The sequence below is a fragment of the Neolamprologus multifasciatus genome, chromosome 11 (assembly GCF_963576455.1).
Source record: "Neolamprologus multifasciatus chromosome 11, fNeoMul1.2, whole genome shotgun sequence".
NCBI classification, from domain to species: domain Eukaryota; kingdom Metazoa; phylum Chordata; class Actinopteri; order Cichliformes; family Cichlidae; genus Neolamprologus; species Neolamprologus multifasciatus.
This window is the reverse complement of record NC_140449.1, coordinates 20165928-20191918: the sequence shown is the minus strand read 5'-3', so window position 1 is coordinate 20191918 and position 25991 is coordinate 20165928. Positions and strand designations below refer to the sequence as shown.

Below are 25991 nucleotides of genomic sequence, written 5' to 3'. Positions count from 1 at the left end.
GGCTGAGGTTTGGTCAACCTCCCATCAGCTTTTTCCCAGTAAAGCCTTTAATGGAGCGGGTGAAACACTGGCATTTACATAGTGACAATTGAACGCATAGAGTCATGCATTAAACAGAGCATCAAAGCGAATAAAATGTGTTCATATTCAGTTTGGGGCCAGTGATTTTAATTTTAATTTTTTTTTCTTTATCAGATGAAGAAGTGCTACTATAGGGGTAAGAAAACTTTCAATACACTTTTTAAAGAGAAGAATGTGTATGTGTGTAAAGTACACCCTCTTTCACATTTTTATACATCACTGCGTAATAAAAATAATCTGTTCATTAGTCTTTAATGAAGTCTTTAAATTAGGCAAACACAACCTCAAATGTACAGCAACGCATGACACATTAATTACAAAAGTACACCCTTAGTGCTTCCATAGGAATAAAGAGGATAAGTACCAGCCTGGTGCTTCAGCTGCCCTTACTGACGCAACCCCCAAAAAGGGATTCGTGTCTCCGACTGGAATCGAACCAGCAAACCTATCATTCTTCTGTGAAAAACATTGTTCACAAGTGTAATACAGTGGTCCCTCGTTTATCGCAAGATGTACGTTCTAAAAATAACCCGCGATCTGTGAAATCCCAACTTTATTTTTTACATTAAAACCCCTCACTACACACTTTATACAGTTTTCTCAGACAAGCATGAAGATTTTCACACTTTTCTCTCTTGTTTAAAGACCATACAGTTTAAGTCTTCGTAGAAAAATAACTCCAGTATTATAGAATGAAACCAAAAATCAAACCCTGTTTTCAGGTCCAGAACATGGGAATAGAGCAGCTGTGAGAGAATTCAACATTAACAAATCAATGATACGGACGTTGAGGAAGCAAGAAGAATGAGTTGAGTAAAGTTTGACTGATCTGACTATTTTGTTGCTCATACTGCGGTGTGCCTTACGGTCTGAGAAATACGCTAACTTCTACCTTCCTTTAGCATGTCTAGAAATCTAACCTTTTGTGCGATGGTTAGCATCGTCCTCTGCCTTTTGGGTGCTAGCGCAGGTGCCTTTGATAGTGAAAAAACGTTTTGTCGACATTGTTGTGTTTGTGAGGGAGAAAACTTACAAACATACAGTACAGCACTTCACAGTCACACTGGTAGAGATAGAAGATTTATATAAATTTGACAAGCCGAACACATTCTGTACTGTACAGGAGACACAGCACGGAGGAGATTGATTGACAATGGTCTACAGCCGACCAGGACACAGAACACAAAGTGCTGTTAACAACAACAACAAAAAAATCATGCCAAAAAAAGATCCGCGAATAGTGAATCGCATTATAGCGAGGGACCACTGTACGTTCAACATAGTTGCCAGTCCCAGGAGTGAATTCCCCTGCAAAATGAATAGCTTCATTAAAAAATTGACATGTATAAAATCTTGGAACTGACACAGGGTGTACTGAAGCTGAACCTTAAAATGTTTTGTTGGAATAATTGTAATGTAACTCCAGTCACCATACTGAGTCAATGTGAGAGTGTGAGTACCCTGACCACATTCTGTAATATGAGCCACAACTGATATGTGGCAAATGGTTTGATTTTACAGGATACCCAGAGCCTAATTTGATGCAGGTCAACAGTGTCTTCAACTCCAGGTAATTCGTTTTTGTATTTTGTTGCTGTCCTGAAGAATCAAGTGGTCACTTCAGTTAACAGTGAGCCATACATTTTGTCAAATAATGTCCATGGATCCATTTGAAATATCTTTATTTGGACTGTTGTGTAATATTTTTCTTTATGCTTATCCACTTTTTGTCGTCACCCCACTGAAACTCTTGTGATTTCCATAACTCAAGAAAAAAGTCTCCGTAGATTTTCAAATTGATACCATAGATGCATCTACTAAAAATTGTGGACAAGCTCGACCTCTAGCCTTTAAAGGTCAAAGGCCAGAGGTCAAGTTTTCTGAAAATGTTGTGAATGCAATAACTCAAGAACGAGGCAATGTGGGATTTTTAAACTGATACCATAGGTACATCTACTATAAATCTTGGACAAGTTTGAATCTGAGTGATCTCAACCCGAGGTCAGAGTAAGGTTTCTGAAAGTCTTTTGAACGTGATAATTGGGAATAATTTAGTTCTCTTGTCTATTTTGACCCTCAAGTTATTCTTTATCAATTTTTGTGCATAAACAAGGAAAGGAAATGTAACTAACCAACTAGTCTAAAACTTGGAAACATACTCCTTCAATGCTTATCTGCCGTTAAACCTAAAAATGAGGATTTGGTCCCAGCTAGTGAACTTCAGAACAAGGTGACATAAGATTTTAAAATTGGTACCATACATGTGTCTACGAGGAGGCTGAGGGGTAAAACTGATGGTTGCCAGTATTTTGTAAGTGTAAAGAAAAAGATTTGCTTTTGCTTTTTGCTACAAAATGTTAGTAAATAAGTTATTGATAAGCTATGACATTGGTATTTAACTCCATCTTAAGAATATGGTTTTGCCTGGTCAAAAATGTCTAGTTAATCAAAGGATATTTGGTGTATTTCATATGTGAAAACATTTCTTCTCATCAGCTTTTATTTCCTCTCTCATTAGCCTTAGTGGTTCTGTGCAGAACAGAGATGCTAACCAGTCGAACGCCCTCCTTTCCACTTTTCGTCATCTCCTGACCTCAGTCACTACAGGAACAAACATGAAGTCATTTGGTCAACTCCCCGTGGATATTTCGCAAAAAATGGTATAATATAATATAAACATCAATACACCCATAATCACACATACTGTATAATCTATCTCCATTTCCTTAAAAAATATAGCCTTTTGAAATCGGATGATTCTTTTTGATGGACTCTATATTAACTGAAACATGTAATTCATTTTTTTTTATAACTATGAGTACCAGGTTAGTCATTAAAGTCACTGATTATTTAAAGCAGCGCTTATTGTCTTATTAATAGTCAGTATGAATTTTTTGTTGTTGAGTTCTGACCGTTAATGTTTTTTCTGTCTGTCTGTTATTAGACTAACCAGATGTGGAATTGCAGCAATCTTCCAGGCATGATTGAGGTGATGAGAAACTATTCTGGTGGTATATCAAAGGCAAGGGAAACCCTCCCCCCCCAAAAAAATAAATGCAATGGATAAATTGTTACTGTTTTTTAACAGTCTCATCATGTCTGCCATCTATCCTTTTTCCCTAGGAGGATTCTGGATGTTATATGCAAGCATTTGCAGCCCCTCTTTCCTGGGCAACATTGACCACACAGGATAAAAACAGCATGGACTCAAATGACTACAGAAAACTGATGTGGGCTGTTACACCTATGACGGGGCTTATGCCCTTCCTAAAAACAAAACTTCTGATGAACGTAGATATCCCAAAGCTAAAAAACATGTGAGTATGCTTTTATGCAATAATATTGTCTGGCTTTTTCATAACCTTTCCTATAACTAAACCTGTTGTTGGTTCCAGGATGGACATGTTGAAGAGTATGTATGATCGCATAGCTCCTGGTCAAAGGACTTGTGTGGCTCAATGGGCGAAAGATCAGATCACCCGAAACTACTTCAGCTGTTCAATAAAGCCATGGGTTAACGCAACATTAAGTAAGAAAAGTCAGAAATCAATTGATAAAATCTATGTACACACATACAGTTTTGTTAGCATAACTTCAGAGGCTATTACAGTTTTTCATGATGGCATTTTTGATGTGAGAAAAACTGTAAATTGACTCATGTTACTTACGTTGGGACTTCCATTATACCCAGAACCTGCAAAACCCTGACTCTGATCTATGTTAAACCTTAATTTGTAGTTTTATCCCATTTGAACAATTTCTATTTCAATTTAGTAAAATTTAAATGACCATACAGACAGATCCACCAACACACCACAGTCTCACAAATACATTTTAAGAGGCTATTAAGATGCTTTGTTTTCTGCCTCATTTCTCTCGTTGCTTTTCTGATAAGTATAAATGTGCATTGTAAAACCTTGATTTATTAATAGAGCATGTGGATATCTGCTCCCCTTCACTGCAATGGCTGAATTTGGAAGCACTGACTATTTTGGGACCCTACCTGTCCTATTTACCACCAAGTGATGTTAATTATTCTTCTCAAGTAGAGGTAAGAGAAGGATAAAGAAGAAATAAGACATGGAAGAGAAAAAAAACAACAAGGTTATAATTTTTTCCTGGTTGGTCTGCTTTGCTTTGTCTTCTAGCTATGCAACTTTTTCTCTTCAGCTAAGTTCAAATCCATCATGAAGGTAACCACGATGAACCCCACTCTGAGTAAGAAGTTGCTCCATAGAATCCAAGAGTGCTTCAGTTCACAGGAGTTTCCAGAACATGTGGAAAAGTGTGTATACACGTATATTGATGTACATTAGCAGGTGCAGGTGTTAACAGTAAAAATATTGATTTGTCACTATGGGGAAAGCCCAGAGTCTTCTTCTTTTTCTGCTCATGTCTGCTGTGAAAGAAGTGATAGGAAGCATTTCAGGAAAAGGATCTAGCTGTACATAACATGTCATGTCATTTTTTAAAAGACTGCCGAGTGGTTTTACTTTACCCGCTACATACCAAAATAACACAATATCACTGAGGTTTCTGATCTTAGATCTTATAGGGACAGAAAGAAACACAAGGTTTCACACAAAAATGTGTGAAGGATTTGAAATAATCACTACGTTGTCTGGTATGTGAATCTCCACAGACTTGGCCCACTGGCTTGCTATTATGATCCCCCAGAGTTGAATGCTAACTTCAGTGGGAAACTCCTCTCTCAACTGGACCAGTGTGACAGCTTCCAAATCAAAGGGGTATTTTTCACTTACGCTTACCCAAACTTTCACATTTATCTTCTTTGATCAAAGATTTGAATTGTTTCTTGAATCTCAATAGTGTCATAAATACTCGTTCTCTCTTTTATCCTTCCCCCACACAAGCTGAAGACACGGCTTCTCAGTTCTCTGAGGTCACTGTCAAGCCCTGCTCAAATAATACGAGACTTAAGCAGTACTGTTACTGCATTGTCTGCCAAAGAAATTGCTGCAATCCCTGCCACCAATCTCACACAGGCTCTCAAAAATCTGGGACCCAACATCCGATGGACAAGGAGCCAGCTGCATGCTCTTATCGAGAAACATTTGGGTGAAAAGAAAGTGGGTGGATTCAGCTGACAGCTTGTGTCAGATAGCTGTCCTCATTGCTTGATACTTACCTCATTCTGCTCCGCCTCAGTGTAAACAGATATCCGGGATGGAGCTGATGAAACTTCAGCCCGTTGCAGAAGGTTTGCCAAACTGTATACTGAAACAGGTAAAAGCTGTAGAGGTCCTGAATGAGCCAGAGGGCCTAAAGAACATCTCCAAACGACTGAGCAGGGGACAGCTAATGGCCATGCTGGCGGGGGTGAGTTCTTCATGTTTCTTCATTTCATCACACCAAATACATTGTGTCTTAAACAAAAAGTATGTATTCTTTCTTTGATTTAATTTCTAAACATATTCTTAAAATAATTAAATGTTTTCCTGTAGATGCTTAAGGAAATGCATCCTCCTGCGCTGGTGCCAATGTTGTCTTCCCAGTTACTTAACGTCGTTTCTATTAACATTTTGGCCGATGCAAATGTCACCTCTTTGGACCAAGTAACAAACAAAACTTGGACTCGGTCACAGGTAGTGATGCTAAGTATGCCTTAGGCAGCTTCATTGTATTATTTTGTTGAGTTTCCTAATTTATTTACTGTTACCATGCATTGCTGTAGTAAGTATATGACTGATTTTGTGATTTTCTTTTTTACTCAAAAAATGGTGCCACTTGTGGTGTGTTCTTATTCAGGCAGCATACCTGGCAAAGAAGATGGCTGACCTAAAACAGCTTCAATTTAGGTGAGAGAAGTATGCTGCTGACAAAATATCTGAAACTCTTTTTGGCCAAAAAAAAACAGAACAGATTGCAGAGCTTATAAATAGTACAAATATGCTGCTGAGATTGTCACTGCAAATATAAGAATAGACCCAAGTTTTTATGTTTATGCAAAGTCTGACAAATATTTCTACACAGAAATGGTTCATAGAATATATATATATATATTTATATATATACAGTGGGGCAAAAAAGTATTTAGTCAGCCACCGATTGTGCAAGTTCCCCCACTTAAAATGATGACAGAGGTCAGTAATTTGCACCAGAGGTACACTTCAACTGTGAGAGACAGAATGTGAAAAAAAAATCCATGAATTCACATGGTAGGATTTATAAAGAATTTATTCGTAAATCAGGGTGGAAAATAAGTATTTGGTCACCTCAAACAAGGAAAATCCCTGGCTCTCACAGACCTGTAACGTCTTCTGTAAGAAGCTTTTCTGTCCCCCACTCGTTACCTGTATGAATGGCACCTGTTTGACCTCATCATCTGTATAAAAGACACCTGTCCACAGCCTCAACCAGTCAGACTCCAAACTCCGCCATGGCCAAGACCAAAGAGCTTTCGAAGGACACCAGGAAAAGAATTGTAGACCTGCACCAGACTGGGAAGAGTGAATCTACAATAGGCAAGCAGCTTGGTGTGAAAAAAATCAACTGTGGGAGCAATCATCAGAAAATGGAAGACATACAAGACCACTGATAATCTCCCTCGATCTGGGGCACCACGCAAGATCTCATCCCGTGGGGTCAAAATGATCATGAGAACGGTGAGCAAAGATCCCAGAACCACACGGGGGGACCTGGTGAATGACCTGCAGAGAGCTGGGACCAAAGTAACAAAGGTCACCATCAGTAACACACTACAACGGCAGGGAATCAAATCCCGCAGTGCCAGACGTGTTCCGCTGCTGAAGCCAGTGCATGTCCAGGCCCGTCTGAAGTTTGCCAGAGAGCACATGGATGATACAGCAGAGGATTGGGAGAATGTCATGTGGTCAGATGAAACCAAAGTAGAACTTTTTGGTATAAACTCAACTCGTCGTGTTTGGAGGAAGAAGAATACTGAGTTGCATCCCAAGAACACCATACCTACTGTGAAGCATGGGGGTGGAAACATCATGCTATGGGGCTGTTTTTCTGCCAAGGGGACAGGACAACTGATCCGTGTTAAGGACAGAATGAATGGGGCCAAGTATCGTGAGATTTTGAGCCAAAACCTCCTTCCATCAGTGAGAACTTTGAAGATGAAACGAGGCTGGGTCTTCCAACATGACAATGATCCAAAACACACCGCCCGGGCGACAAAGGAGTGGCTCCGTAAGAAGCATTTGAAAGTCCTGGAGTGGCCTAGCCAGTCTCCAGACCTCAACCCCATAGAAAATCTGTGGCGGGAGTTGAAAGTCCGTGTTGGTCGGCGACAGCCCCAAAACATCACTGCTCTTGAGAAGATCTGCATGGAGGAATGGGCCAAAATACCAGCTACTGTGTGTGCAAATCTGGTAAAGACCTATAGTAAATGTTTGACCTCTGTTATTGCCAACAAAGGTTATGTTACAAAGTATTGAGTTGTATTTTTGTTAATGACCAAATACTTATTTTCCACCCTGATTTACGAATAAATTCTTTACAAATCCTACCATGTGAATTCATGGATTTTTTTTTTTCACATTCTGTCTCTCACAGTTGAAGTGTACCTCTGGTGCAAATTACTGACCTCTGTCATCATTTTAAGTGGGGGAACTTGCACAATCGGTGGCTGACTAAATACTTTTTTGCCCCACTGTATGTATGTATATATATAAGTGCTGTCAGCGTTAATCTCGTTAAAATAACTGCATTATTGCGGCAAATCTCCGTTAGCGAATTATTGCGGATCGCCCTGTGCGTGGGGCTGCACAGCATCAGTGTGTTAGCGCAGTTAGCTCATTAACGCATTAGTCTACAGCTCTTTGGCACTCACTTTCTGCCATGTAAACGCAAGTGTTTCACTTACATTTGTGACTTATTTGATCATATCTAGGAGCACCTGTGTGAATGCAAAGTACAACCACATTAAGACCAAGAGCCCGCAGTACTGATGTTTTTTTTTTTTTTTCTGCAGACTACTATAAAATCAAATTCACTGCACCATAATTTTTATTACTACTTAATTTTATTCATTTAGTTGTTTCTGTGAAGCTCTTTAAGATTATCGTGTGATCTTTACCAAAGGCTTTAATGCAGGTTTACAATTTTCTTTGGTGCTTAAGTTACTGTCATGTTCTTGTTACTGTGTTTGTTGCTCCTACATCTGAAACATTGTTGTCTAACACAGGAAGATGCGTTCGGTCCTTCAGGGCATAACTTGTAAGATGATTAATGAAGTTCCTGACAGCGGTGTAATGGAAATGGCTTCGTCCATGGCAGAGTATCCAGAGTGGCTCTCCAAAGTTCAGGTAGGTATTTACTCACACATAAACATCTTGTCTTTATATAGTGTGTGCAGTCCGCACAGAATAACTATTATAACAAACATGTTTCCAGGCAGGATGTGCTGCCAAAAAACTTTTCACAACTTTGGTGAAAAAGAGAGCAGACTATTTCAAAACCATCACTGAACAGGAACTGGATAAGATTCCTTCAGCTTTGCTTCTTCACCTGCTGTAAGCAAATGGTGTATTTACTAGTTTAAAGTTTTAGATTTTTTTAAGTTTGTGTTGAAATCTGTTTTCTCATTCCTTTTATCGTAGCCCTTCACATGTGGACGATTTGCCTAGTTCTGTCTGTCCTATTTTCCTTGACAAGATGGAAGAAGCCAACATCAGCTCTTTGCCTCTTAATTCCCCGTCTCGTCCTGCACTCACCAAGAAAGCCCTGTTCTGCCTAACCAATGTACACTCAAGGATACACATAGTAACAATAAGTATTATCTGATAAATTGATCCGCTTGTTCAACAGCAGTTAGAGATGTCTGCCGTGTTTTTGTAGGGGACAGATTTATCCAGCCTCACCTGTGGTGATCTGCCCAAGCTAGGACCCCTCATATGTGAGCTGCAGCCTTCCCAGCTGTGTCTAATGAACCCTGATGTCCTCAAGTCCGCTTTCCAGGAGATGGCTTCCTGCAAACATATTCCTCAACAATACAGGGCAGATATCATTAAGATGGTTCACCAGACCTTTGGGTAGGACACCCTCCTAATGAGCATTAAAGTTAGTACAAAGAAAGACCATAGACTGTATATAAAAGATGCACAAGGCTTCCAGAAAAGTTATGGTTCTTACTGAATATAACATGAAGTTATATGTGTGTGTGTGTGTGTGTGTGTATATATATATATATATATATATATATATATATATATATATATATGCTTCTGTTTGAGTGAATAAGGGGAACAAAGCCAGTGTGCTTTGTGTGAGTGACATCCAGCTTACATACATACGTGTTTTGTATAGAGCCAAACAAAAAGGCTAAAGTAGTAGTCTTGTGTACTTTTTTTAAACATCTGTAGAAATTCTTCTGATTGGACCGAGGACACTGTGGAATCAGTCGGTCCCCTTCTTCTTTGTGATAAGGTTGCCATGTCTGCTCTACCCAACAAAGTGCGTATCTGCCTTGTCCATTACATGCAGCTCATCTTGTGTTTGTTTTTGTCATGTTCATTATTAAGTCACTCAGAACTCAGAAGTGACTCTCCTGCTTGTGATTAAAAATGGATATATATTTTCAGTTTTTCTTGATGTTGTCCCTCTCTGTATCTCCGTTAGCCTTGGATGAAGGATGTTCTTCATTACATGAAGTCACTGTCCTCTGATCCTTCAGATGCCCTGAAAAAGAAAATCTTTGCTCTTACCACCACTAGACCAAATGCAACACGTAAAAAGAGGGGTGAGAAGGAGGCACGCTTTATCTGTTTTGCATCAATTCAGTTTTAGGTTTCTGTTTTTGTAGTTCTTGTGTCTCTAACAGAAAGAGCAACACTGATCATGGTAATAGCAGCGTAACTTTTTATTTGAATCTCTGCCACAGTTTAGTTTTTAGTTTAAATAAAAATACATTTTATTTAAAGTGGTTTTTAAAAAGCCTTATGATTATATTGTCTATACCTGTAGAGATCCTGAGAGAACCCACTGAGAATTTGATTCAAGAACTGGGAATGGATAATGTGTACTGGTCAGCAGGAGAGCTGGATAAGATGTCAAACAGCACTTTCCTGGCCACTGTAGAAATACTTGGAGAAATCCCGAACTACAGCGCAGATCAACTGGCTGTGCTCAGCAAAAAAGCTACTGAGGTACAGTGAGACACAGTCATCTTGGTTTCGTTCATTCGCCAGTCTGTTTTTTCTTTCCAGCATATCTAGTTTTAACAGTTGGCTTTGATTAGGGCACTCACAGTGAGATTGCCACAGTAATAAAAAATTATTGTAAATCAAGGTGGAACATAAAAGGTTTTTCCCACTTTCCCACAATTAATAATAATTAATACAGCTTCACTAATGAAAGTTAAGGTGTACATTTTGAATTATCAATATTTTAATATTATTGAACCAAGATCCAATTGAGCCGTTATTATCCCTGTTTGTCTTAAGTGATAAACTGACCTAGGTATAATTTGCTCCGCAGCTGAGGAATAACGTCTGTGTAAATATCCAAACAAATAAAACGCTACACTCTTCTGGTGTCAAAATTAAAATGCAATCTGTAACTTCTTAAGGTTGCATTTGCTGGCCTGTATGTAGAAATCCTATATTTAGTTATTTTGTGTTAGTGTGAATATTTCTGTATATTTCTTTAGGCCTTTGGCCCCGTGTCACAGATGAACGAGGGCGTGGTCCTACAGCTTGAATGTATAAATCAGGGTTTTTCTAATTCTGACCTGGAGAATCTCCCCTTGCCAATGGATATTGTAGAGGGAATTTCCCGCTGTGGGTGGACTCAATCACAGGTGAAGCATAGAAACAGCATTGCATGCTCACCGCTATATCGATTACACACATGACATAACTCATGTGCCAATAGATGGAGTCGTTGTGGAGGGGAATTGCCAAATATAACAATCTGAAAGCGCAGCAGCTGGGAGCTGCAGAGATGGTATCACTGAACCGGCTCATCTGTGGCCTGAGCTCCGGCGAGATCAGACAGCTCAACATCAGCGCTTTCAAGTTTGTCCACCGCACATCTCACTTTTCATTTTATTTATGTCACCCATTTTTCCAGGCTCTTATTTTCACAGATTGTTTTTTGTTAATCTAATGATCCATGACTGCCCACAACTCCTCCCACCTCTGTAACAGTAGTGAAAGTACTTATTGTACTTTTGAGAAGTGAAAATTCAAGTGATATCCTGTCATATGAAGATAAAAGAAATCTTAACCTCTGCCACCCATTCAAGACTTTTTAAAAGTTTATTTTTTAAAAGTTTTAGCTGTGATGTCTTCTTATTTCTAAAGCAGTGATCATAAATAGTTCATAAATACTTTCTTTCTGGTCAGGTGCATAAACAAACCTTTTTTTAGAGTAGATTTGTTCACAGGTAGTGATGCTAAGATTATTTTAACTTTAAAGAGCTGCACAATGATACAGAGTCACAATTGCACGATGTGTGAAAGTTTGTGTTTGTCACAGGAGGGCTGTGGGCTCAATGGATGGTATTAAGTGCTCCTTTCAGGTTTTACAGCAATTAAAAACTCTAGCTGTGGCTGCGTTTGGGAAACCCAGCACCTGGACAGAACCACAGGTTGCAGACTTGGGCAACATACTTGGTAAGATAATATCTACAACAACAAAAAATAACCCATTGGAATATTTCATAAATTACCTGTAAAGTGTCACCTGGGAGAGAAATTAGCTTTCACTTTTGGTAATGTTTTCATCCGTGTCCCTAAGCTGGGCTGGATGCATCGGAGCTGGCTTCTTTGGACCCATCTGTCTTTCCATTTGTCAGCAGGACGTGTATCCCACTCATCCCTCCAAACAATTTTGCTGTAAGCAGCTTTTTATTTCCTACTATTGTTTTTAAGCTAGAAGCCAAACCTAGAGACCAGATTTAACAAATACATTCACTCGAGTGTCGGGCCATGCCAAAATAGTCCTACATACAAAAACCCTTAATTTATATTTTTACCAATATTTTATAAGAGAAAAATGAGCTCAGGTGGACTGAGCTCAAATGTATACTATGTTTTACTTTTATTAGGCTCACTTCATTTCAAAGCAGATCATAAAAACGTAATTGGTTACAATAAGGCAGAAAAAGGTTTTCACAGGGTACAGTGAAAGACAACAAATATTGTCATTATGAAGAGGATAAATGCATCACTAATAACACTGAAATTAAAGTTCGCTTGTTCTACGTGTGTGAATATATGTCAGTACAAATTTTGAATGCAGGACTTTTATTTTATTAAATGTTGTATGCCTGACTGTTTTCCCTGCAGGCACTCTCTGCTGCTCAGCTGGAGGCCCTTGGGCCTGACATTGCAGCAATGGTGACCACTGAACAGCGAAATCTGTTGAATAATGATCAACTTGACACACTTGAAACGGCTCTAACTGGTTTTCGTAGCCAGGCACAAGGAGCTGTTCAATCAGGTAAAAACACAAATTTGCACAGCATTTAATTCACACGTTCTTCGTCATCTAAATATTTTGAAGTATTTGGAACAAGTTAAATTTCATCCTGCCATTAAACCCTGCCATGAAGGCTTGGCTTATTCTGAAAAACCTAATTTCAGAGTGTTTTCAACATAAATATGACTTAAATTGTTTATTAACAATATAATAACAATTATTATGATATATTTATATATCAATATGTAAATATTAGACTTTGGTTTTAATGGCCTTTGAATATTATCACTGAGAAATCTTTTATATTTCACTGCTATGTACAGGAGCTCCATCGCTGGGTGCAGAGGGGCTCTCAGCCTTCATGAAGCCCCTTCTCTTGCTTCTCATTGGGTTTCTCCTGCTGTGAGTCATCACATCCATCTGCTTAAGCTAATTACAGACCTAGAATAATAATAATAATAATAAACAACAGTTCCGCAATTCTTCAGGTTTATTTAGCGTTGAAGACATTTGCACAGATTGATGTTTTATGATAATCTATACATGTTTGTGACTGTAGCTCACACGATTAGATGACCTTCTGAGATGTGTTAGAGTTCCTTTACTTTGTTATGTGTTAATAAGAAAATATATTTTATTAATTGCAGAGAAATATTTCATGTTTAATTTTCAGATGTTCTCGGTATGAGTCTGTTTTTTGAAAAGTTGATATTTACTGACAAAAACTGAAGAATGATTCAACTTAATAAACCTTATTGTTACGCCAGCAGCCAACAGTGAAGTTTGTTGAAAGAAATGACCAAGTTACAAGTGACTTTTTTCCCTCTTTCTCTGAAATGGTTGGTTTGAAATTGTTTTATCAATGCTAAACACGCACAGGGGAGAGCTAACTTTGACAGTTTTTTTTTTTTAAACAAACTGTTAGCTGTCTATTGATATTATTCATGTATGGTGGTGAGAAATATCTCAGAACTTGCAGCCTGTCAGAATGTTAATGCAAAGTTACAACTGAGGCTCACATTATGAAATCACCACATGTAGACGTTCATTCAGCCTTTCTAATTTGAAGACAATTTTGTTTTATGGCTGAACATCTTGGCTTCAACCTTTCCAAAACCAATTAAATTCAGTTATTTGTATTTTTTCGAGAAAGTGAAAAAAATGAAAAACCTAAAACAAAAAATACCCATGTTTTAGAAATAAAAATACCTTTGCAAATGTAAATATGCAAAATAGTCTGCAGTTAAAAGCAAGTGTTTGATCTTTGTCAGCTGCCTGTCAGTCAGCCTCAACAAGAGAGTGGTCAGCTGAAAAAGTATAACAGCTCCTTCAAAAAAAAAAAGAAAAAGAAAAAAAAGAAATCCAACATTATGGGGTAAAGGTTGTTGGTTGTTCCCAGTCTAACATGAAGAGCAAGTACAAACAAAATGGGAAGGCTGTGAAAGGAAACCATTAGGTCAACAGAAGACACCAAAACATCAGGACAGAAAATACAAACATCCATCTATGGTTTATGGTTTTATTACATGAAAGTTCATAAATCCACCCTACAGACCTCAGCTGTGAACTCTATTTGATTAAGGTAGGATTACATTTATTGAGAGTATTCTTCAGAAGTGACAAAACCTGAGGAGGTGCAACATTTGTTGAGCTACCAAATTAATAAATCTGCATTACATCTGTACTGAATAAACATCCTCTAAATGGGTGATAAGGTTTTTTTTTTTCTTTAAAACAGGATATCAGGTGTCTCGATGAAACTGGCACTTATTCCTCCTTTCAGATTTTTTTTTTTTAGAACACTTGTGTTAAACATGTCTGATTTCGCAGTTTCTCTGAACTGATGAGGATGCTACGTTGACACCTATAGGTGAAAGAACCATGAGAGAACATGTAGTCGGTTATGGGGAACAATAGTTTTAATCTTTTAGCAGTTCCAAGGATTTTAGACAAAATACATATATAACAATCCTCCATTTACAGTAATTCCATAAAGCAAGATTTAGGTAAACATATGGCCTGCATACCAAAAAAATAACAATTTCACTTTCCACCTCTTGCTCACTGAATAAATTACTCAATCTGATATAAATACATTAAATTTATAAGGAATTAAACGTGATTTCAATGCATCAGAAAGTTGCACCCCTACAAATAGTGTGTCTGTGAGTCAGATTATTGCTTAACATTTTCCAAAGCACAGTCAAAAGTTCTTAGAAAAATTTCCAGAAATCTTTGGTCCGCATTTATTTCAGTGCAATATGCATCTGCTGCTGCTTTCATTCAGTGATGACACCACCATGATTCTACTATATGCAAGCATATATTGCAAAGTTAAGCGAAAGCTAATGAAAAACTTTCAGCAGTGTGACTCAAAGCAAAATTCAGGGGGAGTCTTCTAAAAGTACAAACGTGTACTTTTCCATTTCAGCTCAGTGCAGAAATAGTCAGTGAAAATAGTCAAGAAAAGCGAAATTTAAGTATCTGTAATTTGAAACTAAAATGTAGAGAAGCCAGCGGCTGCAGCTTAAGCTGGGAATGAACTGAAAGAGACAGCATGCTTTGGAGAATGACTGGCAATAAATTCAAAGAAACGCATCAAAATCACTGCAACAATTTGCTTTAAAAAAAAAAAAAAAAAAAAAAAAAAAAAGCATTACAAAGAAAAAAGATTTTACAGAAGAAGAAAAACCTCAAAGTAGGAGGAAAGTATTGAAGTAAAAAAAAAAAAAAAAAAAGCATATTCATTAAACGGCCATCGTTATCACAGCACGGTTAGAACAGTGTTCACCGGCCTCTGCAGGCACATGATTGTGAGGGAAACAGACTAAACTCTAATTTCATTACATTAACTAAGCACAGAAGCACAGCATTAGATCCTGAGTGTCACAAAAGCTCGTCTGGAACAATGAGAATCGCATCTGAACATTTCACGTTTTCAGACTATATTGGTAATCTTTGGTAAAATCAGAGCAGAACTCGCACTTTAACCGGTACTCGGTAACAGAAAGGCACTTGTGAGTACTCTTAATCATGACATATTCTTCATGTTTGCCATCTCAGATCGTTTTTCCTGCATTCCTCGCATTGATAAAAGCCATACCGTGAGTTCTGAAGTGTGTATTCAGATCTGTGACCTTGTCAAAGTGTTTACCACACACCTTACAGGCCAGTGCTCCCTCCTCCTCTTTCCCCTCTCCTGTGGAGGGCTGAGTGGAGGGTGATGCTGGTGCAGAGCCATTAAGAGAACTCTTATCCTCGTGGTGCCTACTATTTCCAATGGAGGGTGACAGGTGCACACTAGGTGCTTGTTGGGTGTCATTGACCACATCTCTCACTTTGTGGGTGATGAAGCGATGGCGTGACAGTGAGAAGGTGGATGCGAAACAGGCGCCACACTGGAGACACTGCAGGCCGCCGTCGTCCGTGCCTCCGCGCCTGTGCTGGCTGATGTGCTCCAGGAACGCCACCTGCTCCTCTGAGGTGAAGCCACAGACGGCACACCGAAACCCAGACTCGGGAAGAGAGGACGGAGCGAGAGCTGAGGAGGAAGAGGACCGTAGCTTCTTCCCCGGACTAACTCTGTCTGTGGACTCTTCATTCTGCTCCACCTTCACGGCTCCTCTCCGTCTCTTGCGAGCCCCCAAACTGCTGTCCTGTTCCGATGAACTGTCAGCTTCATCTTCACCACTCTGAGATATTGAGATACAAACTTTAGTAAAAAAATACTTACTGTTTGACTTCTTGTGCGATCGGATTACCGCTGGCTTACCATTGTGGTTTTCTGGCTTGCAGTTTCTGTGCTGTGCCTCAGCTGAAGGTGCCTCTCCAACATCGTTCTGCTGCTGAAGGTTTTCTTGCCTTCCGTGCAAAACCTGCGCGCGCACACACACACACACACCAAATTACAGTCATCGATTCACTGGTACCTCTGTTATTACTTCATACATTTAAGAGTTCTTAAAGTTAGTATTCAGGATTTACAACGAGCTTCCCAAACCTTGCACTGGGGACCAGGGTCTGACAAAAGTATATGAGGTGCCCAAAAACATGAAAGCTTACAGGCTTGTAAGCTTTCATAATTGTGGAACAATTAAACTTTCTTCTCAACAATTTTTGTGTCACCACATGAAATCACATTGCTTCATACACATACCACCTTTAGATTCAACATCTGGAAAAAGTACAATGGCAACATTATTTGAAATGAGTCTGTGTTCATGCTTATCCAATTCCTGGTGAACTCTGCTGTTCACCTGCTTCCTTCCCCATTGCAGCCTACTTCAACAAGTCAGCCTCATTCACATCAAGCAGGATGCAGTTGGGAATTTGGGAGTCTGCAGGGAAGCACACTTGCCTTTGCAAATACGTACACTAATGGACACAACTGCCGTACCATAAATTAAACATTAAGCAGTGTAGAGTTTACAGTTAGGATGAACCTACAGTGGACATTATATAAGTATATAAATCCCACATTAGGGAGTAATGGCTATGGTGAATCTTTATAAAGCCTACAACATAACCAACACTGTTACCAGCTAGTGGGGGTGTGTTTGATGTGCACCACAATAGAAATCAATAAAATGCTAGTTAATCCTTCAAAAAAAAAGAAAAAAAGAACCAACGTTGTGGGGTAAAAGTTGTTGGTTGTTCCCAGTCTAACATGCAGAGCAAGTACAAACAAAACAGGAAGGCTATGGCAAACTAATTTTTTGATATCTGTGACTCCTTATTTTGAGGTTGTGATTATTATTCCTTGTGATGATTGTTATTCTTTCACTAATAAATCCAAAAGCTGTGGTCAGAAAATAACCAGAAATGCATAGGATTCACTGGTACTGAACAGCAGGGTTTTCCATACCTATAATGTACATTTAACACAAAAGAAAAAATTCCCTGTAAGTAGAGGTTGGGTGGGGAAGTTACTCACTGGCAGCGAAAGCTGCGGTTCATGGCTTTGTGCTTATCTCTGATGTGACGCCTCAGACTGGAGGTGGTTGTGAAGGAGCTCTCACATTTGTTGCAGGGAAACTTCTTCAAAATCTACACAAAAAGATTAAAGGATTTGATTAAATCAGACATTTTAAACCAGTGAGCCAGGGGTGCAGAGACAGAGAGAATGCAGAAATGTTTTAAATAAATGAGTAATGGCCATGGACAGAGGCGTGCTGATCGATTCAAATATCGATCGTATTAATGTCAACACTGGTTCAGTATGCATCCCACTGAACTGTGTTAATTATGTTTTTTTTCTTCCTTTCCAAAAAAAATTAACTGTGAAAAACCTCTGGATCAGCTTCTATTGTTTAAATGTGCTATAGATAAAATAGATGTGACAGTCAACACAGAAAGGTTCAAGGTCTCCAAAAACCCAGTTTGAAAATACATGAAAAGCTGAAAGGTTTTATTATGTCAATCAAGTACATATGTAAAACCAAAAACTGTCAAAATAATGTGCTCGTGTATGAATCAGTACTTTGTATCCAGGAGTGTGGATAAACAAATTAGGGGCTCAGACACACTCTCACGTTCACACTTATGGTCAGTTTAGATTAACCTAACATGCATATCTTTGGACTGCTGAAGGAAAGCATAGCACCCACACCCTCAGTCCCCCAGCAGCTTTCAAGCCACAACCTTCCTGCTGTGAGGCAACAGCGGTAACCACTGCACCACAAAGCTAACAACAACTTATAAATGCTTAACTGATGTTGAATCTGTAACCATTTCAGATGTGATTATAAATGAACTCATCTGCACATTTATCAGCACACTGTGCTGTGATTTTTGAGGCTTCCAAACCTTGCTGTGCAGTTCACCCATATGGGTAATATAGTCCTCCCGGTCCGTGTAGCGCGTGTTACAAGATGAACACCTCCACCCTGAAGGGGTCTTCATCTTTTCTGGCTTCACCTTCTCTTCTTTGTCTTTACGCATCCATTCATCTCCATCAGAGCTCTCTAATTTCAGAGAAGCACCACCTGGAAGCAAAGGTAGCTCTCCTTTTGATTTGGGAGTCTTGTGGGTCTGATGGAAACAAGAATAAAGTTTAATTTTAAAAAGATTTTTTTTTAAATGAGTAAGTAGAGGACGAGATTTTAGCACTACCTCAACTATAACAGTTATACCTTGAAATGGTCCAGCAGGGAGTTCCTCTGAGAAAACAGCTTGGTGCACGCGGGGCATTTAAACACGTGGACCTTTTGATTGGTTAAATGAGTGTCAAAGTGGGCATGCAACAGGGGTTTGTGGGTAAACACTGTGTCACACATGACACACTTATAGATCAGCCTGTGAAGGAAGAAATTCGGGGTAAACAAACAGAAAGTGATGCAATAAATCCGAGCGTGAACACTCAGACTCTGTGTACTGCACATACATTGGCTGTCCTTCAGGGAGCCCCGGATGCTGGGCAGTGATGTGGTTCTGAATGCTGGGGGCAGATTTGAAAGCCATGGGGCAGCTGGGACACTTATGGAACATGTCGCAGTGAGCCTGCTGGATGTGAGACTTCACTGAGTTCAGCCCTCCAAACACCACCAGGCAGCTAGAACATCTGGAAAAGAGAAAAGTTTTAAAAAAAATAAAAATCAGCAGAGTGGAATCATGACTGGTGTAGCAGTGGTTTAATAAACCAATCACATGGGGAGACGTCACACCTGTAGCCAATACGGCGGGAAAAGTGCAAGCAGGTCTCGTCCACATGTGTTCTGAACTGTGCCTGCTTGGCTATGCCCCCACACTCTGGACACACATGTGGAGAGGAGCCTTGATGGATGCGCTGATGAGCTGCTGCACTGCAGCTGTTGGGTAGCAGCATGGGAGGCGAGCACTCGGAGCACGACTGGAAACAGGAGAAGCCAAAAAGGAAAGAATTAAGTTTGAGTCCATTTAGCAAGTCAGAGAAATTTAAATTCAATTACTTGACCCTCTTCCATACACGATGGAGACTTACGGTGCTCTGTGCTGGCTTGATTTCCTGGAAATGTTCGGCTACCTCTTCTTTGCTGCAGAACTGAGCCTGACACTCAGGACATTTGTTACCTGTGTACTGCACTGCTTCTGCTTTCTTAGCTACTGAATGATGTGCCTGGGGTGCTGCCTTTGGGTTGGTCTGGCCTAAAAGCATGGTGTTGAAAGGATGGAAGAGGCAGTTGAAGCACATCCAAAAATCAAAACAGTGGAGTGGAGACAAAAAAGAAAAACATTCCCATACCAGCTGCTGTTGGTTCCTGCTGGCTGATCATCTGATCCACCGGCACTGGTTTCATGACCAAGTGTGAACACTGCATGATCAGGCCTCTGTCCTTGTGCTCTCTGGCGTGTAACAGCAAGCTGCACTTGTTGAAGAAGGCCAGCCGTTTGGCGCAGTGATTGCAGGTCACCTCGATTCTGAGCGAGCGCCGGTCGTAGTGCTGTGCTAAACTCTGCTCCAGGGCAAAGGCGTCACCGCACTCCAGACACCGGTAACCCTGCAGGGGATCAAACATCCTCTTTCTCAAACTGACATAGAGCTAAAATATTAAACAATGCTACAGCTTTGTTCTAATGAAAAAATACTCACTTTGCATTACATGTCAGAGCATGAAAAATAATGCATTGCGAGATATACTGCCCACATTTTCTTTCCTTTTTTTTTTCTAATCTAATCGCTTAGCACTGCCTTGTTTTTGTATTGAAACCAGATGTCACAAGCATCAAGTTTTACACATCTAGGGAACATTCAAGACCAGCTGATTAGTAACTAAAGTTGGTAACTTCTTCAGGGTAAAACCACTGAATAAGAGTTTGCTACACTTCTGATTAACTGCTGGCAGAGCACTCTAGGTCAATGTCCCTGCTGGATTTTTAGTCTTCCCTCACAGAGAAGAACTTTCCACATCCTCAGAAGATCTACTCTCATATGTGAACAGTCAGTGACGACATTTAACTCCAGATCCTCTATCAATGACAATCACCTCTCTGTTGTTGTTTGCATTTCCACCTCAGACATTTAATCTGACTTTAATGCACTTCAATGAGAAAAATCGAATCTGTTTTGGGCTTGAACAAGAAAAAGAAGCTGAAAAACTGCAGATGTAGTGATTCAACTACAAGCAAACAGCATTACTACTTTGTGAATAAAATGTTCATGTTTTTGCAAAATTTCAAAAACCTTCAGTTGTTTCTGTTGAATTTCCACTTTTTTGACACTTTCACTGCTTAATTGTAACATCTACTCTTACCAGTAGCTGTTTATAAAAGAGATCAAATTAATACTGTGCAGAACTGAGTTTTGCTTTTAGGCTTAGCTTATTGACCTCGAATGATTTACAAAAATATCAAATGCTTCATTTAGCTGCTGACCAACTATTTCTTTAATTTCTAAGAGAGCTTACCTGCGCAGGTAGAGAAATGCCCCACTCTGCAGGAAGAGGGGCGCTCAGATTTGGTTTATAACTGGGCAGCAGGTTCTTGTTATTCAGGATTTTGTTGAAGGCTTCCACTAAGTTGGTCTGGCTCTTTGATATGATGGCCCCAGTGCTGTTGACTATAGATGCTGGCCTGCTGCTGCTTTGAGGGGGCAGCAGAGGTAAAGAAGCAGGTAGTGTCACCCCACTGTTGAGAGTTTTTTGGCCCAGGGTGCGCAGGTTGCCTGTACTCGCACTGACTCTGGAGGAGGAGGTAGTAATAGAGGGCAGAGCTGCAGTTTTTGTGATGTTCACTGCTGTGGGGGAAACTTTAGGCCTGGCGTCAGCGGGGGTTTTCTCTCTAACTGTACTCGCACCTTCTAGTGTGGCAGCGCAGGCATCCTGCAGCATCTCCACTGCAGTCAGCTGACTTTCTTGCGGTAACTCCCTTTTGGCTCTTGTGTTATGACGCTGTGGTGATGGTTTTGGAGCAGTCACACCCTTACTGGTGGCTCTTCCGCTTCTTTTAGGCGCCACACCAGTGACAGTCCTTGTGATGCTGCCTGTGGGCATTTTGATTTTAACTTTGAGTGGTCGCAGTGGAGGTGAAACCGTCTCTGTGACACTTGCAGCATCCTCAGTGTCAGCATCACACTTCTCCGTATCTAAATTTTCCCCATCTCCATCCACATTTTCACCCATTCCTTCACAGTTACCCGGCTTGTCTTGCTGGCAGTCCTCACTCTCCATGTGCTCCTCCTGATGGTGGAATTCATCATGGTTTGCAGTTAGAGCTGCTGTTGAGCCGGGATCAGGGCTGCTGCTTCTATTTTGGAGTAAAAACCCTGTCTCACTGGGTGGTGGGCTCTCAGGCGACTCCCTCTCATCAATCACATGTTCTGGGTATTTCTCCTCTTGGACTGATGCAGAGCTGGTGCTAACATGTGGGAGGCGGTCCTGGGAACTTTGAGGTGAGGGTGGAGAGCTTGGTGTGGTAGGCAGCCCATCCTCCTCGTGTTGGGGTTTTGGTTTTCTGGAAAAAGTGAGCTTAGGAGGATCAGAAGGTCTTGTTTCAGGAGACCCAAGAAAAGTAGGTGGTAATTTTGCTCTGTATTTAAACTTAGGAGGTGGGGCCATTACAGATTCTGGGCTCTCCTGGATCACCAGCTCTGGTTCTGAGTCATCTTCATCTGTGTGCATAACATGCTTGATTCCAGTTTCCATGCTGTCATTTTGTAGTGACGGTGATGATAGTGTATTATCTCTGAGACAGGTTTCATCCTGCTGAGGGGAGTGAGGAGAAAGGTGATCACTGACAGAGGCTGGGGAAGGAGGAGATAATGGGGTGGGAACACCAGTGGTTGGTGACTTGAGGTGGAGAAGGGGCCTTAAACTGTTCATAACATCAACCGCATGCTGGGAAGATCCAGGCTCAGGCCTTTTATCGGTTTCACTGTCACTTTCACTCAGTGTGGACCTCAGAGGTGAAGCCTGGTGCCATGCTTCTGTGCTAGACTGTCCCTGCCGGCTGGAGGGAGATTCCTCAAAGCCATTAGTCGTCTCGCCCTTTGTCCCAGACTCCCCTCCGAGTCTGGGACAAAGCTGTGAAGTGATGTCATCCAACTTAACGTGCACAGGAGAGGCTAAGGCACTGCTTGAAGGATTGTCTGTTTTATCCCTGGCAGACTTCTCTTCCTCTTCAAAAGACTCTGACCGCACTGTGTTCTTAACAATAACACTGACCACAGGAGGCTCACTTTGAGGGGCAGGAGGGTCGGCAAACCTTGAAGGAGATCCACTCTCTCTCCCATGCACGTTAGTCCGGGCCTCATCCCGTTCCTCGTCTGGACTGGACTGAATGGCCTCTTTGGCATCAATGTCAGGAATGTCGAACGCTGCCAGCAAATCATCAAAGTCTGGGGTCTTCATATCCCCCATTGCCACTGCAAGCAAAACCAATTAAAGCAACAAATGAGTTGGAACAACTGATTAATTTAGTCAGGACAAGCTGACACAGATAAACTACAAAGGTTACACGTTTATGAAGATGAATATATATTAATATACAATGTTAATATACACTGATAAAGCTGCTCCTTATAAAATTCCAATAAACTACATGTTCTTTATTTACTAATCAGAAGAGAATCCCTTAGTGTTTGTTAGATTACACATATAACCCTAACCCACATTAAACTGTAACTATAATGCTGGTAAAATGAAAATTCAAAGCATTTAAATGTAGCATTTCAAAGCATTTCAGCTGAAAAAACTAATACAGCTTGTTTTTTTAATACTGAAGATTTCTTTGTTTTCTGTACCCTTTTTGAACAATTTACGCAGAATTCTTTACCAAAAAAGGAGAAAAAAAAGGAAATTGGTTGTTGGCAGTGCTTCGATGTCTCTAAGGTCTTTCTGTTGGTTGTATAATGTCCATGTAAAAGCTACAGATTATGTGTAATACTCTCTGGAATTTTTATTGTTTTTAAATCTCAGCCACCAAATGCACTGCCACCAGAAAAATCCCATATGTGATATTTGTTTCACCAGTAAAGTAAAAAAAAAGAAAAAAAAGAAAAGAAATCCGCACAGTTGCTGCAGATTCGTCAGCTGCACATCCATGATGTGAATCTCCTGTTCCACCACATCCCAAAGTTGCTTTATTAGATTGAGATTGGCTGTGGAGGTCACTCACTTGAGCACTGAACTCCCCATCCTGCTCAATAACCAGTTTGAGGTGATCTGAGTGGTTGTCCTACTGGAGGCAGCCATCAACAGATGGGCTTAAAGAAAATATCCCCCATTACGTTAAACCACTACCAGTAGCTTAAATTGCTGATACAGGACAGGATGGGTCCATGCTTTCATGTTGTTTAGCTCAAATTCCTACCTAACCAACTAAATATCAACGCAGACAGCATTTTTCTAATGTGTTGTCCATTTTCGGTGGTCGATTTTAGCCTCAGTTTCCTGTTCTTAGCCGACAGAGTAGCACTCAGAGTGGTCTTCTGCTGCTGTAGCCTACCTGCTTCAAGGTTCAGTTTGTTGTGCACTCAGAGATGCTCTTCCGCATACCTTCGTTGTATTAACCAGTTATTTTTGGTTACTGTGCCCTACCTATCAGCTCAAAGCAGTCTGGCCATTCTCCTCTGACATCAACAAGACATTTTCACACAGAGAACTGCTGCTCACTGATTATGTTCTCTTTTCTGGAAGATTCTCTGTAAACCCTAGAGATGGTGGCGTGGAAAAATCCTAGCAAATCAGATCATCTAAAATACTCAGAGCATGCTGTCTAACACCATCAACCACGCTACATGCTAGGTCACTTATTAAATCAATTCATTCTGATGCTCAGTTTGAATTTCAGCAGGTCGTACTGAACATGTCCGCGTGCCTCTATGTGCCGAGTGCTGTCACGTGAGAGGCTAGATGGCTATTTGCATAAAAGAGCAGTAGAACGGATGTACCTAATGAAGTGGTCGAAGTGTATGCGCTTAAAGTATTGACCAAAGTTTGATTGCAATTTTTAATGAATGAATTATTTGCTCTTCTAGACAATAAAACGCGTATAAACACTTACCTGTACTTCACATATCTCAATATCACCATGTCCAAATTACCACATTTATATCAATGCATGGTTTGACTGTACCTATTCACTTCAGACTCTCAAAAGTATAAAGCAATTAAATCCAAAACAGCGTTAAACTTTAGGTTAAATATTTGGGATACTATTTCTACTTGCTTTAAACACGCAAACTTCTGTTTTTGTCCATAACAGCTTGCAGGTTTACGCTGACTAAAATCGAAAACAGTTGGCATGAAAAGGGGTTAGTCAAAGCAAAACTCCAAGAGGAGAGACTCTACCGGTGCAGAACAGCACATTTAAAAAAGAAAAACACGGAAACTACTGCACAATTCTCACACCGTCAAGTCAAACTTCACAGTCGTTTTTGCAACAAGTGTGTGCTACTGCTAACAGCTAGCTACTTTAGCAGTTACCTGCTAGCTGGCCTTCCTAATGAAAACACACCAACTCTCCTTAAGCAGTCCAAATAACTGGAGCAGTGCAGTACTCGGGTATGCGGGCTCTAATCCATCTTATCCGCTGCGTGTTAAGCGTGCTAGCATTAAAGAGGACACCAGAACTGTAATTTAATTATGTTACCTGCAAGTTAGCGAAGTTGGTTCCTCACTTTGCACTTGGTCTCATACGTGTTTGCGTCATCAAATGCGACGGTGAGCTACTGCACCAAATAAAACTCAGACGTCAGAAAGTGCCCTCTGTTATCTCCACGTACCTTTACTATCTTATCTCCCACAAAAGAAAACCAAAAAATAATTCGGTTATCGACTTCGTCTTATTTACACACTATGATGTGATTCACAGCATTTTAACATTCAATATCATCAGTCCATTAGGTGCTTGTTCAGGTAATTGTTATCGTAAATATCGAATCAGCCAATCATATGGCGGCGGCTAAATGCATGTAGGCACGTAGACAGGTTCAAGACGACCCGCTGGAGTTCGACCCCACCATCAGGTTGGGGAAGAAATGTAATGTTATTTCAGAAACTGCTGACCTACTAAGATTTACCGCACAATCATAGGGTTCACAGTGGGCCGCTGTTCTGAGTGAAAATGTCTTGTTGATGTCAGAGTGCCCAGACTTCTTTGGGATTGTAGGAAAGCAACACCACCAGAAATGATCAATCCTTAGAACTAAGATATGTAGAAGAGTACCTCTAAAGACAGAACATGCCAAAGCTTAAAGCAGATGGGCAACAGCAGCAACACTGGGCGCCACTCCTGTCCGCTAAGAGCAAAAAACTGAGGCTTCAATTCATACAGGTTCACTAAAATTGAAGCCCAGATTCAAAAACGTTGCCTGGTCTGATGAGCTGGATATTTTCTTAATGACCCCAACATTTCCATTCTGATGATTGCTTCCAGCAGGGAAATACACCATTGAGATCATGGATGTGAAGCTGACAAGTCTGCAGCAATTGTGTGATCATTTTGATATGGACCAAAATCTCTGAGGAATGTTTCCTGCAAAAGGGATTCCAACCTGTACTACTAAGTTGTACAATAAATAAATA

At 40.3% G+C, this 25991-nt stretch overlaps 2 protein-coding genes across 11 annotated transcripts in view; one reads left to right on the top strand and one right to left on the bottom strand.

Annotated features, from left to right (window-relative positions):
* Positions 1–17115, top strand: part of otoa (otoancorin) — a 27951-nt gene extending 10836 nt beyond the window's left edge. For all 10 annotated transcript variants that reach the window (XM_085177008.1, XM_085177007.1, XM_085177001.1 and 7 more), the window contains 26 exons: positions 202–217; positions 1603–1651; positions 2600–2741; positions 3026–3103; positions 3205–3398; positions 3477–3610; positions 4014–4132; positions 4230–4366; positions 4724–4829; positions 4956–5171; positions 5251–5421; positions 5547–5687; positions 5851–5900; positions 8255–8375; positions 8464–8582; positions 8670–8811; positions 8908–9101; positions 9432–9522; positions 9688–9808; positions 10033–10214; positions 10718–10867; positions 10942–11084; positions 11548–11684; positions 11809–11906; positions 12360–12513; positions 12816–17115. In XM_085177008.1, coding sequence (XP_085033134.1) covers positions 202–217; positions 1603–1651; positions 2600–2741; positions 3026–3103; positions 3205–3398; positions 3477–3610; positions 4014–4132; positions 4230–4366; positions 4724–4829; positions 4956–5171; positions 5251–5421; positions 5547–5687; positions 5851–5900; positions 8255–8375; positions 8464–8582; positions 8670–8811; positions 8908–9101; positions 9432–9522; positions 9688–9808; positions 10033–10214; positions 10718–10867; positions 10942–11084; positions 11548–11684; positions 11809–11906; positions 12360–12513; positions 12816–12898 — 3288 coding nt within the window. In that variant the 3' untranslated portion in view covers positions 12899–17115. The remainder of the gene's footprint in view (positions 1–201; positions 218–1602; positions 1652–2599; positions 2742–3025; positions 3104–3204; positions 3399–3476; positions 3611–4013; positions 4133–4229; positions 4367–4723; positions 4830–4955; positions 5172–5250; positions 5422–5546; positions 5688–5850; positions 5901–8254; positions 8376–8463; positions 8583–8669; positions 8812–8907; positions 9102–9431; positions 9523–9687; positions 9809–10032; positions 10215–10717; positions 10868–10941; positions 11085–11547; positions 11685–11808; positions 11907–12359; positions 12514–12815) is intronic.
* znf687a (zinc finger protein 687a) lies at positions 15122–25991 on the bottom strand. The gene is made up of 11 exons (XM_085176997.1): positions 25057–25991; positions 20874–22828; positions 19712–19967; positions 19451–19614; positions 19155–19339; positions 18875–19051; positions 18624–18786; positions 18298–18522; positions 17426–17538; positions 16265–16367; positions 15122–16184 (listed from the first exon to the last, which is right to left on the bottom strand). Exons 2-11 carry the CDS (start codon positions 22821–22823, stop codon positions 15552–15554), a joined length of 3969 nt encoding a protein of 1322 aa, XP_085033123.1. The 5' UTR covers positions 22824–22828; positions 25057–25991; the 3' UTR covers positions 15122–15551.